The sequence below is a fragment of the Mesocricetus auratus genome, unplaced genomic scaffold (genome assembly GCF_017639785.1).
Source record: "Mesocricetus auratus isolate SY011 unplaced genomic scaffold, BCM_Maur_2.0 Super-Scaffold_100013, whole genome shotgun sequence".
NCBI lineage: Eukaryota > Metazoa > Chordata > Mammalia > Rodentia > Cricetidae > Mesocricetus > Mesocricetus auratus.
In genome coordinates, this window is record NW_024429196.1 from 29,487,220 (window position 1) to 29,500,630 (window position 13,411).

The window sequence follows — 13,411 nt, forward strand, 5'->3', positions numbered from 1 at the left end:
AAGTAATTGTGAATTCTAATTGAAATTTTTTTTTAGGTTAAGTGCTATATATGGAGGTACCTACATGTTGAATAAACCAATTGAAGAAATCATTGTGCAAAATGGAAAAGTGGTTGGTGTAAAGTCTGAAGGAGAGGTAACTATTCTTGTGAATAAAATATACTGTCTGCTAGGTACTTAATCTGATGTGGACATTGATATTATGTCCTGGGGACAGACATACCCCCTCCCCTCCTTTCTTCCCCCCTTTCTTTCCTGCTTCCCCCCCTCCTTCCCTCCCTGCCTCTCTCCCCTCTCCCCCCATATTGTTTAAAGTTATTATAGTTTTTTTTTCTGTTTTTTCATCTTCACACAGCTGTGTTCTCTCAGGAGGCTTCATGGTGTTGATATGAAACATTTGCCATCTTTCCAGTGCTATACCATACACTGATTATTTACTTTCTTTTTTTTTTTTTTTTTTTCTTTTGGTTTTACGAGACAGGGTTTCTCTGCATTGTTTTGGAGGCTGTCGATCCAGCCCCGCCTTGAACTCACAAAGATCCACCTGCCTCTGCCTCCCCAGTGCTGGGATTAAAGGCATGCGCCACCACCGCCCAGCTATTATTTACTTTCTACTAGGACATACATGGCAGTCCAACAATAATCTTTTGAGGTCAAGTAGAACTGGATTTGAATTACTTCTGAATGCCTTGCAACTGCACAAGGAAAACTTACATTGATTACGGGCAAAAACTAGCTTAAATGGTTACCTGTAGTTCAGTAATTCTGAACTTAAGTTATGAAGATAATAGATTCAAGACAATACTGTAAATATAGTTGTGGTGGTTTGGAGATTTTTGTTGTTGTTTATTTATTCAGAGTGCTTGGGATGGAATCTAGGACCTTAGACTTTGTAGGCTCATCCCAGTACATTGGTTTAAAAAAAAAAAAAACACTATAAACACTGAATATTAAATTGTAAATCACCTTTTCCCAAATAGTTATTTTGAGTGATGCTCTTATGAGAACTGGTGTGCAAAATAACTATCTTTGAGACCTTGTCTTCAGTTCTTTGGTAATATCAATTGGGTGAAGTGCTGGATTAAGTAGTAATCTTGTTTTTGTTTTTTTTTTTGAGAAATTGTCATACTGTGACATTAGCCATATTATGTTTCATTCTCAAGCTATCACTTTCTGTTTGGGTAGTAGGCATCCTAATAAGTATCTTGTGGCTTTGATTTGTACATCACTGGTGCTTCATGATATGGTACTTAGCCATTTGTGGAGCTTTGGAGAAATCTCTGTTCATATTCTTTACAGACTATTTATTTGTTTGTTTATTTAGAGACAAGGTTTCTCTGTGTAACCCTGTCTTGGAACTCACTCTGTAGACCAGGCTGGCCTCAACTTCAGAGATCCACCTGCTTCTACCTCCTGTCCCACTGCCTATTTTTTTAATCAGGTCTTTTTTTTTTTAATTGTTGAATTATAGCAGTTCTTGATATACTTTGGATATTATTTTGTAACGTTGAGGTTTTCTGACCTGGCTAGGTCCTGCTGCCCTTCTCTGCCCCAATGGCTAAGGTTTCTTATTGGCTAGCTGTCTAAATTATTAACCCATTTCTAATAATCTCAGTATTTCCACATGGTCCCATCTTACCAGAGAAAAGGTCCGGGCCTCTTACTCCCTTGGGGTCTACATCGTGTTTGCTCAGCGTCTCTGCAGAGAAGAGAGGAGCAGATACGAGAAGAGAGCGATTTCCTGCTTGTTCCTGCTTATGTGCTGATTCTGCCCTATGTCACTTCTTGCCTGGATCACACGACAACTTCTCTTTACTACATTTCCCAGAATCTTCCTTGACTCCTAGTTCCAACTATCTTGCTTCCCTATTGTCCAACAGTGCTTTATTCATCAACCAATAAGAGAGACATGTTTACAGAGTGGCATGTCCCACCATCTCTTCTTTTCTGTCTAAATAAAATGAAGGGTTTTAACTTTAACATAGTAAAATATATAACAAAACAATTACCAAGTAAGAACTATAGTTGCAATATTTAGTTCATTAACATTTGACAAAGTTTATAGAATATATTCTATCATCTATCCTGTCTTTGTGAGTCTAAAGTCTAATTATACGTTTGACTATTTCAGGTGACTTATCATCTTATTTAATTGTACATTTTTCATGATTTTTTAATTTAAATTAGAAACAAGCTTGCTTCACATGTCAATCCCAGCTCCCCCTCTCTCCCCACCCCCTACCAATACCCATTCAACTCTCCAGGGAGGGTGAGGCCCTTCATCAGGAATCTCCAAAGTCTGTCATATCATCTGGGGCAGAGCCTAGGCCTCCCCCATATATCCAGGCTGAGAGAGTATCCCTCCATATGGAATGGGCTCCCAAAGTCCATTCGGATGCCAGGGATAAATACTGATCTAGTACCCGAGGCCCCAAAGATTGTCGAGGCCTCCTTACTGACACCCATATTCAGGGGGGTCTGGATCAGTCCCATGCTGGCCTCTCACGTACAGTTATCAAGTAAGAACTAGAGTTATAAAACTTAGCTCATTAACATTTGGCAAAATTTATAGAATATATTCTATCATCTATCCTATCTTTGTGAGTCTGAAGTCTTATATGTAATTTATCTTTAATCCTAGCTAAGGAAAACTAAAACCTGTATAAACACAATAGCTAAACAAGAGGAGAAGTAATACATGTAACAAAATTGACCTTAAATTTGTATCAACAAATGAAAATCCATACCAATACAAAATATTCATTTCTATATCGTATTCCCTTTTTTTTCCTTTAAAAGAACATTGACTGTGATCATTACCATTTCTAATCCACCCCATTTAAATGGGAAAAAAACAACATAAACAATATTTGGGAATCTGGGCGTCATTCTCTCCAAACTGCTTTCTGCTGTTCCGGGCCCTGTCATGGAGAGCCTAAGAAAACCCAGAAGTCCTAGCTGTAGTGGTCCGCAAGGCTGCCTTGCCCCAGCTGTTTGGAATGTTGGACCACCTGGGCCACTGTTTCAGGGGATCTTATTTCATCAAACTATATTAGTCTGTGGCTTTTTTATTACTCAATTTTTTGTTTGTTTGTATTTTTGAGACAGGGTTTCTCTGGCTTTGGAGGCTGTCCTGGAACTAGCTCTTGTAGACCAGGCTGGTCTCAAACTCACAGAGATCTGCCTGCCTCTGCCTCCCGAGTACTGTGATTAAAAACGTGTGCCCCCACTGCCCAGCTACTCTTATTTTTTTCCTTTTTCTATTCTCTCCCAAGCCTATGTATATGTTTAAAACCCTCTAGAGGTTTTTCTTCATCCAAATCTGTCTTTACTGTAAATCCCTTTCTGGTTTGAGGTCTTTTATCTGCTAAACAACATTGCTAAGATTAAAGCCATGGCTGTTTTAGCCACTGGCTTTCCAAGATGGTGGGGGTACATTTATTGCCAGTATTGAGAGCTGTGTTCACTACCTTGGTCTATGATGCCATCAAGCAGCACGCTGCCGGCTTGGAGATGTGGTCACTGCTGCCACCAGCTGCTCGTACACCATTCAGTTGTTAGCAGGGCCTCTTAAAAGAGCCTTGCAGTTTTTTTGCTGCTTATGCTGCGTCAGAAAGACTCCCTTAAAGGAGTCATGCGCGTCTCTGCTTGTCTCTGTTGTTCTGTTTCTAAAATCCCTTTTAAGCTTTTGTCATTATATGTGGAAATTGATGCTGCATGCTGCTGGTGCAATTTTGTAGGATTAATCCAGCAGCATTTCTTTTATCAGTTATATTTCTTCTCATAGTTCCTTTTTGCTTTAAACGTTTAATACCTACTGATACACACGAATTTTAACTTTCATGAAGTCTACTTTGTGAGTCTTTGGTGGGTTAAAACAGGTTATTACAATAAATGAAGCTTTCTCCTTACATCTCTATCCTTAAGAGTTTTTGTATTTCAAGTCTCATCTCTTATGGTTTTAGTTAAGTTTCAGCCCCGCCACTCCCACCCCTCCCATCCCCTCCCCCGGATAATTTTTACCAGCACAATGGCTTGTTCTGTTTTTTGAGTCTCAGTCAGGTACTCCTCACTGACCTCAACTATATAGAACAGGTTGGTCTCAAACTTGTGAACCTACCTCTATATCTGAGTGCAAAGATTACAGGTGTGCACCACAAGTTTTTAAGAGTTTCCTTAACCTATAATTGGTTTTATCAAAAATCACTTGAAAGTGTGGAAATTTATTTCTGGCTTCTCTTGTGTTCCTGTGGCCTCTCTCTCTTTGTGCTAGTACTAGGTACCAATCTGTATTGAGTGCTGTGGTTTTTAGTGGAGTCCTCCATCTGTATTCTTTTCTCAGTCTTTAAGATTCAATATTACATTTAGGATTGATTTAGAGATCTTAGCCTTCTAATACATGAATGCTGGACATATGACCATGTTCCTGTGTCTTCTGTATAATGTTCCTTTAAATGTTTTGTTACAGATTGCTCGCTGTAAGCAGCTCATCTGTGACCCCAGCTATGTAAAAGATCGGGTTGAAAAAGTGGGCCAGGTAATCAGAGTGATCTGTATCCTTAGCCACCCTATCAAGAACACCAATGATGCCAATTCCTGCCAGATCATCATTCCACAGAACCAAGTCAACCGTAAGTCAGGTAAGTTTTGGAGAGCAACCATTAAGAGTAGAATTATGTGAGATTTCTTAGTGTTCCCACCCACATTCCAGGTTTTACTCAGTACTAAGGAGACTTTGATATGGGAAGCAGACCTGGGCAGCCAGATGTCCTTCTTGCAGCAGTACACTGAAATGGAGTTGGTCTGGTACTCATTACCTCGAACCTCAGCCTCATGTCTAGAATGAATGACTCCGTGGATGAATGCTTGCAGGCTTCCAACTTTTCATTTATTAGTTCAACTCATACCACTGTGTTTCAACTGATTGTGTTGTTGTGGTTTTAATGGTTGTTTTAGCCACATGTGATTTAAGTCAGGACTTGGTCTAAAAATTTCAGTTCCAATTTTGATATAACTAGTGATTTTCAACTATATCTTATATTTTTGCTAGACGCCCCACATCTCAAGATATCACTTAGGAGTTTTCAGTATTGATTCCCCCACACATACAAATAAGAAACCACACCACAGAACATTTTCATTATAATAAAAAGATAGACATAGTTTTGGTTTTTTGAGACAAAGTTTCTCTGTATAGCCTTGGCCATCCTGGAACTCACTCTGTAGACCAGTCTGGCCTTGAACTCACAGAGATCTCCCTGCCTCTGCCTCCCAAGTGCTGGGATTAAAGGCGTGCGCCATAACTGTCCTGCAATAGCCACATTTTGAGTGATTCCCAAGCAGATTTGCAGACCTGTGGAAAAACTTAAAAATTCCAAAAATTATTTCTACATTTGAAGCTGTATTTAGAATAGTGGTTAGTTACAGAAATATGCAAGTATTATGACAATGGGAGTATGTGACAGCGAAATCTGCTTACCTCATAGGACTAGGAAAGACAGCAAACAAGAAGGGTCTTGGGCACAAGATAATACACTTTCAGACAATGCCCACAGTGGCCTACTTCTTCCTGCTAGAGCGGTTCTCAAGCTATGGGTTGCAATCCCTTGGGAGATTGATCAGCCCTTTCACAGGGATCACAAATCAGCTGTCCTGAAAATCAGATATTACATTGTTTCATAACTAGTAAAATTGTAGTGATGAAGTAGCAGGGAAAATATGATGCACACATTTAATCCCAACACTCTGGAGGCAGAGGCAGTCAGATCTCTGAGTTCAAGGCCAGCCTAGTCTACAAAACAAGTTCCAGGATAGTCAGGACTGTTACAAAGAGAAAACCCTGTCTCGAAAAACAACAACAACAAAACAAAGCCTTAAAAACAAATCAAAACTTAATAAATAATACTAATAATGAAATTTGTGGTTGGGGTCACCACAGTATGAGCAACTGTATGAAAGGGTCGGAATACTGTGCTAGATCCTATTTCCTAACAGCCCATTTAGCTCTGAGCTCATCAATGGATTGATGAGACTGGTACTTTGCTGATTCATTCATCTGTTAAGACCACCACCAGCAGAGAACCAATTCTTCAGCGTATGAATTTATTTTGGGTGACATTTTATATCCAAGCCATAATGTGGTTATGAGAAATTTGTTAGTAAATATTCGTAACTTACCCAAAACTTAGTTTATCTCCATATGTAACAAGTTTAGACAGTATTGCCTGTTCTAAGTAATTTTAATTTATAATGAAGTGAAACCATATAGTAAAATTTGAGTGTACTTTTTGCCTACGGTTTTCAAACATCAGTGTGTATGGTGTTATTTCTTCCAGATATCTATGTTTGCATGATCTCCTTTGCACACAATGTGGCAGCACAGGGCAAATACATTGCCATTGTAAGTACAACTGTGGAGACCAAGGAACCAGAGAAGGAAATCAGACCAGCTTTGGAGCTCTTGGAACCAATTGAACAGAAGTGAGTATTGTGCTCATTCATGTCAACTGAAACTGAGGTGTTGGTGTCTAAGAATAAGACAGGCTAGCCACTGGCTGCTGTGAATCCTTAGAATGCCTTGCTCTGTCAGTCTTATGCTTTTGGCTCAGAAATTAAGGCAAAGCAGTGATCCTGATTTGTTTCTCCCCATATAGATTTGTCAGCATCAGTGACCTCTTTGTACCTAAAGATTTGGGAACAGAGAGCCAGGTGAGTGTGATGATCTGAAAAAGATGTTACTAGTCTTTGTTGGGGAGTATTTCTGAGTAGTCTGAAGTCTCTATAATTCTTAATTCCAGATCTTTATTTCCCGTGCCTATGATGCAACCACTCACTTCGAGACAACCTGTGATGACATTAAAGATATCTATAAGAGAATGACAGGATCCGAGTTTGACTTTGAAGAAATGAAGCGCAAGAAGAATGACATTTATGGAGAAGACTAACAGCAGTACATATAATTAGGACAAACCTAAAATTTGGCAAATAATGTATATTGTATGAAATCAATATTGCAAGCCCGCTTTTATGATCAAAATGGAGATTGAAGAGTGCTATACCAGTGAATACTCCTTCCCTTCACTTTTCTGATATCATGTATTAACTTGTTTTCATGGAATGGCTGGTCAGAATTGGTTGTTTCTGTTTGGTTTAACCAGACTGGCTTTTTTTTTAAGTGAAGGAGCTGTTCTAAACAAATATTGATATCGATAGAGAACTTGATACAGTTCTTGTATCTTTTAATCAGTGTAGCCTTTGCGATTGTGTTGCCTCTGCTCAAGAGCTAGATCTATACAATTTGTGCCATCCTGATATTGGGACTCTAAATTGAATCCTTTGGTTTGGGAAAACATTCAGAGTTTTCTCTATTTTGTTATGTCAAGTATTAAAGCAGGGCCCAAATAGTAGCCACATATTTTGTTTATGTGGGTGCAAACTTCTAGCCAAATTTTAGACTTAGGGAGTTGTTTGGAGGAAGCCAGTATGTAGTATTTTAACCTACTACAATTGCTGAGAAGGGGAAAGGAACCTTATGGTAAGCAGGTAAAATTATAGAGGCACCTTTTATCCCAGGTATGGCTTCTTCAATGGACCAAGCTGCAATGCAGTATTGATTTGACAGAGCCTTGATTTCAATGATGTCTGTCTCAAAATGGCTCCAAATGATTTCTGTACTGCAAAATAAAGCCAAACTCTGGAAAGCACTGTCCTCCATATTGTCTACCCTGTTCTGCTTGTGTAGGAGAGCTTACCTAATAGATTTGGATGGGAACCATTTATTTCCTGGCTTCATTATGACTAGTTACATCTTATTCTTAATATTGTTAATGAGGCTCATTGTAGTGGGATTTTTATTAAAGGCATCCTGGTGAATGGCTTAAACATTGCACACAGACTGAATCACACAGCACAAGCAACTGCATTTTAATTGTCTTTATTAAAAAACAAAACAAAAACCCAACCCCAAACTAGGTATAAAAGCCTTTGTTCCAAATAGATAGATAGTATACAAATGTTTTTTTTTGTGTATTTTAAAGACTTAAGAAAGTTCTAATTATTATAAATAATTTCTTCCCCAGATTGATTTTTGTAGTGCAGCATAAAAAAAAAAACCCTGAAGTGGAAAAGTGTATAAATTTGTCATTTACAGAAAAATGTTTCTTTGTAGTGTTTCTTATGAAGCAACAAACAAAACAATTATGGATTATACTTTTTTACAATATGGTAAAATCCCCGAAACATGCACTTCATAAGCCTCTGACCACACACAGAAACAGCTACTTGTTAAAATAGACTTTACTTCCCATAAACGTGTGAAGGTCTCAATTTTAATAGTAAGCTTAATAGTTTTGAGGGCATTATGTTTAGAAGGAAAATACAATATTTAACATTGGAACCCAGAACTAATGGCAACTATGGTCCATGATGAAATATGACATTCTAGCAAGGTATGAAAAATGAAACATGGATTTGATTTTTTTAGATGAGGATTGATTGTGTATATCTGAAGTTTTCCAGACACAGGAAAATACACCATGTCTAGTCTCCAAAATGTAGTTTAATTACCTATAGAAACACAAAATTGTTAAGGCAAAAATAACCAAGAAATATAACCGAAAACTTTACAGTGTACTCCATTTAAATCTAAAGAACAGTTTTTGAACAGCTTTCTTTCCCTCAGTGGTAGTGTCTGCTGCTGGTAATTCCAGCTTACACGGAAGTTTTACAAAAAGTTCTTACCAATAGCTACTCCTAAATGGAGCTGCTATCTTTTGTATATTTGCAGTGAAGTAGTTTACATCTGTAACAAGGATTCCATTATTTTCAAAGACTTCTGTGGACACAGTTGGCTTGTCTGTAAAGAAGAAAAAAACCGTGGCAAAAAGCTAGCATTTCCCATTTTTCTCAAGGTAGCAGAATTCACTAGAATGATAAGAAAAACCAAGACGCATGGCAGTAGCATGGGGGAGGGAAGAACATAATGGACAATAGTACTGGTTTCAGTAAACCAGGCCGCCTAGCTAAGGCTCACAGAAAAGTAGAAAAATGTACTGGTAGGACCTGGTAATATTAATTAGAAGGCTATGAACTAGAGAAACTCAGCAATCCTTGGCAAGCATCTTCAGGACTTACTGGGTATTTGTCAAAATACATGCTGCACTACCAGCTATGGGTAAAAGCCACATATATTTAGGGCATTCAGTAACTACTTAGGGTATTTATAGAGCTGTCCTATTTTAGCATTAATGAAGATTAGACTCAGATTAAACTTACCTGTTAGGAAGACAGCAAACCTGGCATTGATATGTTGAACTTGTAGGTTTAGCAAGCATTTCAAATTTTCAGCTTTTGTTGGTGATGGAGAGTCACATTTGTGATAATGAAGCAATTCAATGATATTTACACTCTGATATGATTTCAGAATTAAGTTCTTTTTATGTGCAATTGAATCTACCCTGGAAAATAGAAAGAAATGTTAGCTTTTGTTGCTTTCATGAAAAAGAAAAAGAACTGTGGATCTATATGAAAGAAAGTGCATGTTAGTGCAGGTCCCCTAAGTCCAGAAGAGGGTTTCTGATCCCTTGGATCTGGAGAGGCAGCTGTAAGCCACCTAATAATGTAGGTGCTGGAAACTGATCTTGGGTCATCTCTCAAGTACCAAACAATCTCTCTGGCTCTCTTTGCTTTCATTTTAATTAGTTGTTAAAACACTGGTCAAGCTGGGCAGTTGTGGCTCAGGCCTTTAATCCCAGTACTCAAGAGGCAGAGGCAGGTGGATCTTGGTGAGTTTGACCAGCTTGGCGAGTTCCAGGACAGGCTCCAAAGCAATACGGAGAAACCCTGTCTTAAAAAACAAAAACAACAAAAAACCCACTTGGTCAAAGAGCCTGTCTTGATGTTCTTTTTCATGGCATAATGGCCAGCATGTATGCACTATCCCTATTAGTTGCCTCTAAACTTTACAACAATGATTCCTTTGAAAATACAGACTGTAACCTTGGGCCTCGTTCTAAGAGACATAATCCATGTAATTACAACAATCTTGTATTTTGGCAACTAAAGGTCCTACAAAGTTCTCAGGCAGTCACAACTATGCTTTTTCACTGATGTTAGTGGACTTTTGCACTAATTATATGTAAGCCAACAAATCTTGTTAGGGGTCTTGCTTTATAGTCCAACTTGGCTAATAATTACTGTATTCCAGAGATTTCCCTCTGTTCTTGCCCTTAGTGCTGTGGGATTACATTGTATGCTACCATGCCTGACAGCAATAGGTATAATTTATGTTTCATACTTAAGTCTCCTGGTCAGATTACCAATCTCAGTGAAACTAAGCAGAAGACATCTCCTAAAGAAAAATATGTCTTTAGTTCTTTAAATGTATTTATTCATAGGTGTGTACATGACAGCTTTAATACATCGTTATTACTAATGTTAAGCTTTCCCTCTAAAATGTTAGTTAGCTGGGGATGGAGAGGTGTCTTAGCTGTTAAGAGCATTGGTTTGATCCAGCATGCAAATGGTGGCTAACAACTTTTGGAGGAGATCTGATGCCCTCTTCTGGTTTCTGGAGGCACTGCATGCATGTAGTGCATACATGCAGGCAAAACACCCATACACGATTTTTAAAAAGCTGGTTGGCAAGATCATCTGTGAGTTTCTGGCCACATCCTCCAGCCTGCTTTGCTTCATTCACTATCCCTACTTTATTAGTGAATCCTCTTTTCTTGGGTAGCTCCTGCAGCAAGGAAAAACCTGAAATTTTATTCTGTCTTTAAATGTATGTGTCTGTGCATCTGTATGTCAGTGTAAGTGTATACGCACAGAGGCCAGAATAGGGCCTAGACATACAGATAGTTGTGAGTTACCCAACACAGGTGCTAAAACCCAAACTCTTGATGGATCAGCAAATGCTGTTAATACCTTATCCATTTTATTCTTTCCCAATCTGCTTAAGTTCTTTTCCTACTGTTACCAGAGAACTTGGGGTCACACCTTGAATGAGTAGAAACTCTCATAGGCTTCAGATCTCTTCAGACAAATAAAGCTAATTTTCTTTAAAAAAAAAAAAACAAAGTAAATCACTGCTGCAGACATGGTGCAGTCAGTAAAGTACCTGCTGGCTAAACATGAGGACTTGAGTTTAGACCCCTCCCCCCAGCTCCCATATAAAGAGCCAGATGTGGTGTCACACATCTGTAAGGCCAACACTAGGATGAGGACAGGCTCACTAGTCAACCAACTGGCCTAGTCCAACTGATGAGTTCCAGATTTAGTGAGACCTCTTAAAAACAGACAGTGATAGAAGACACTAACATAGATTGCCAGGCTCTGTGCACACAAATGTGTAACCTACATAAATACATACATATTCACACACACATGTTGGGGAAGTCCTGTTATTTGCCTGTTATTTGTCAATAAAGTACTGTTGAGCCTATAGGAATCTAGATAGATGGGGCTAGGAGTCCAGGAGGATTCTGGGAAGGAGAAACACAAGAGAGTCAACATGTAACGCCATGGGGGTAGGAAGCCTGGAACTATTCTCCGGTAAGAAACATACTTAGATTAACAATTATGGGGTAATTACTTAAGTCAGAGCTAGCTAGTAAAAAACAAGCAAGGCCAACAGCTTTATAATTAATATAGCCTCCTGTGTGTTATTTGGGGACTAAATCGCAGCAGAGCCCAGGCGGCTGGCGGGGGATAAACCAAAGCGGCTAGCAAGAAAAAGCTTCTCTTAACACACACAAATCATTGATTTAACCTGATATGCATGGCTGGCTGACATACACGAGAGGCCTGCACTTTTCTGAAGAGAAAGGAGGGGCGAGAATGTTGAGAGGGGGAGGAAATGGAATGAGAAGAGAGAAGGCAAACTGGGCTGCAAAAAAATTAATGAACTTAAAACAATAATCACTGCTTTAGATTTAAGGTGAGTTGTCTACAACTCAAAATGTGAATCAGTATCCAAAAAAGCAAGTTGATACTTCACCGTATTTCTGTACACGGTAGCAGAGCCTGACCTAACTATGGACTTTTAAAACCTGACATGTTGCTGTAAATACACCTTTCACTGGACTCCCTACTATAAAAAACCCCAAAGCTAACCAGCAGACCTAAATCTTCCAAAGGTGATGTCCATTCTGACAAAATTCTGTGACTGTGGTGCTTGAGCTACACTAGTCTAAAGCACATAGAAAACTGGAACTAGGGTATTTGCACCTTTCTCCACATGTAACTACCTGACATCTTCCTTGAGTTTTTTATTTTCTCTGTAGTGAAGCAGCCACTTCCATCTTCCATTTTCATTTAGTTTTTCCAGGACTGTGACAATTTCCTTCAGTTGAACTGCAGAAAAAAAAAGTTCAGCAAAGAGATGTGTCTTAGTTTTTGTTGTTAGTGCAAGGTCCATTAGTTCTAACTTTGAATGAAGAGACCCAATGTCTCTACCTCTTCCATGTCTGGCCAATGTCCAGTCTCATAAATGCATACCCGGTGACTCCTCAAACCAGTTCTAACTCGTCATACTACAATGGAAACTGTAGGTGCAAAAGCATGATGGTCACCTGCAGCTAAAGCTCTGAGCGTGCCACATGACAGAACAGAAGCAGGAGCTCAGTGCAGTAGAAAAGTTACATAAATATTTTTATTAACCTAGTTTATGTGAAGAAGTTATGCTGATGAAGGTACAGAAATGATATTCAAATTGATCTGATGTGATCTGAGTTAAGGCAGGTTTAGATTATAACAAAAAAAAAGAAAGAAAAGAAAAGAAAAAAAAAGCCTGCCATCAGAAGTAAATACTACATTAGGGTGTTAAAGGTATTAATTAACCAGCATGACTTTTGGAAGCCATTTTTTCAAGATTTTTGTTAAGAAGGACATTAGGTCTTGTGTCATCAAAACAGAGAAGTGATTCTTAAACAAAACCCAAAATGTTGCTAACTTTGCAAATGTTAAAAATGACTACAGTAAAAACATTTAGTAGAGCAATTTGCACAAAGTAAGCCCTCAATATGTGGTAATTAATTTCTTTAGAGTTGATTTCTTTTTGATGAAACAGTATTTGTGTCACTGGATAAGGAGGAATTGAGCTGACTAGGTTTCAAAGTTAAAGACCAACCTAATGTTAAATTTTCAAGTATGTCATCATCTGATACCACAAAGCCGCCTGAGCGAAAGAGTTCTTGGTAAGTGTCATTCAGAATGTCTTCAGGGCTGTCCACCCCAGCAAAGATGACACTGGGGAAATGCTTTAGTTTCAGCAGAGAAGGAATCTGTTAGACATAAAAAGACTTCCATGAAGAAAGGTATATGTAGGAACATTTAACATTCTCATAGGTTTCAAAGACCATGAGCAGCTGAAAGTATCTTCAGCTTTGCCACACATAAAGAGAAGTTCTCACCT

At 38.6% G+C, this 13,411-nt stretch overlaps 2 protein-coding genes and 1 long non-coding RNA gene across 6 annotated transcripts in view; 1 reads left to right on the forward strand and 2 right to left on the reverse strand.

Annotated features, from left to right (window-relative positions):
- Window positions 1–7,700, forward strand: part of Gdi2 (GDP dissociation inhibitor 2) — a 40,174-nt gene extending 32,474 nt beyond the window's left edge. For both annotated transcript variants that reach the window (XM_040755548.1, XM_005071737.4), the window contains exons 7-11: window positions 37–136; window positions 4,469–4,640; window positions 6,336–6,480; window positions 6,654–6,708; window positions 6,798–7,700. In XM_040755548.1, the coding sequence (XP_040611482.1) occupies window positions 37–136; window positions 4,469–4,640; window positions 6,336–6,480; window positions 6,654–6,708; window positions 6,798–6,944 (619 nt within the window). In that variant the 3' untranslated portion in view covers window positions 6,945–7,700. The remainder of the gene's footprint in view (window positions 1–36; window positions 137–4,468; window positions 4,641–6,335; window positions 6,481–6,653; window positions 6,709–6,797) is intronic.
- Window positions 4,867–5,780, reverse strand: LOC121143523. Its single transcript, XR_005880755.1, has 2 exons — window positions 5,480–5,780; window positions 4,867–5,364 (listed from the first exon to the last, which is right to left on the reverse strand). It is a non-coding gene; the product is annotated as an uncharacterized LOC121143523 (long non-coding RNA).
- Window positions 7,701–7,917: 217 nt separating the features above from the next.
- The window catches only part of Tasor2 (transcription activation suppressor family member 2), a 43,955-nt gene continuing 38,461 nt past the window's right edge, over window positions 7,918–13,411 (reverse strand). For all 3 annotated transcript variants that reach the window (XM_005071738.4, XM_021228164.2, XM_013114652.3), the window contains 4 exons: window positions 13,127–13,280; window positions 12,246–12,351; window positions 9,274–9,455; window positions 7,918–8,854 (listed from right to left, as the gene is read on the reverse strand). In XM_005071738.4, coding sequence (XP_005071795.2) covers window positions 8,736–8,854; window positions 9,274–9,455; window positions 12,246–12,351; window positions 13,127–13,280 — 561 coding nt within the window. In that variant the 3' untranslated portion in view covers window positions 7,918–8,735. The remainder of the gene's footprint in view (window positions 8,855–9,273; window positions 9,456–12,245; window positions 12,352–13,126; window positions 13,281–13,411) is intronic.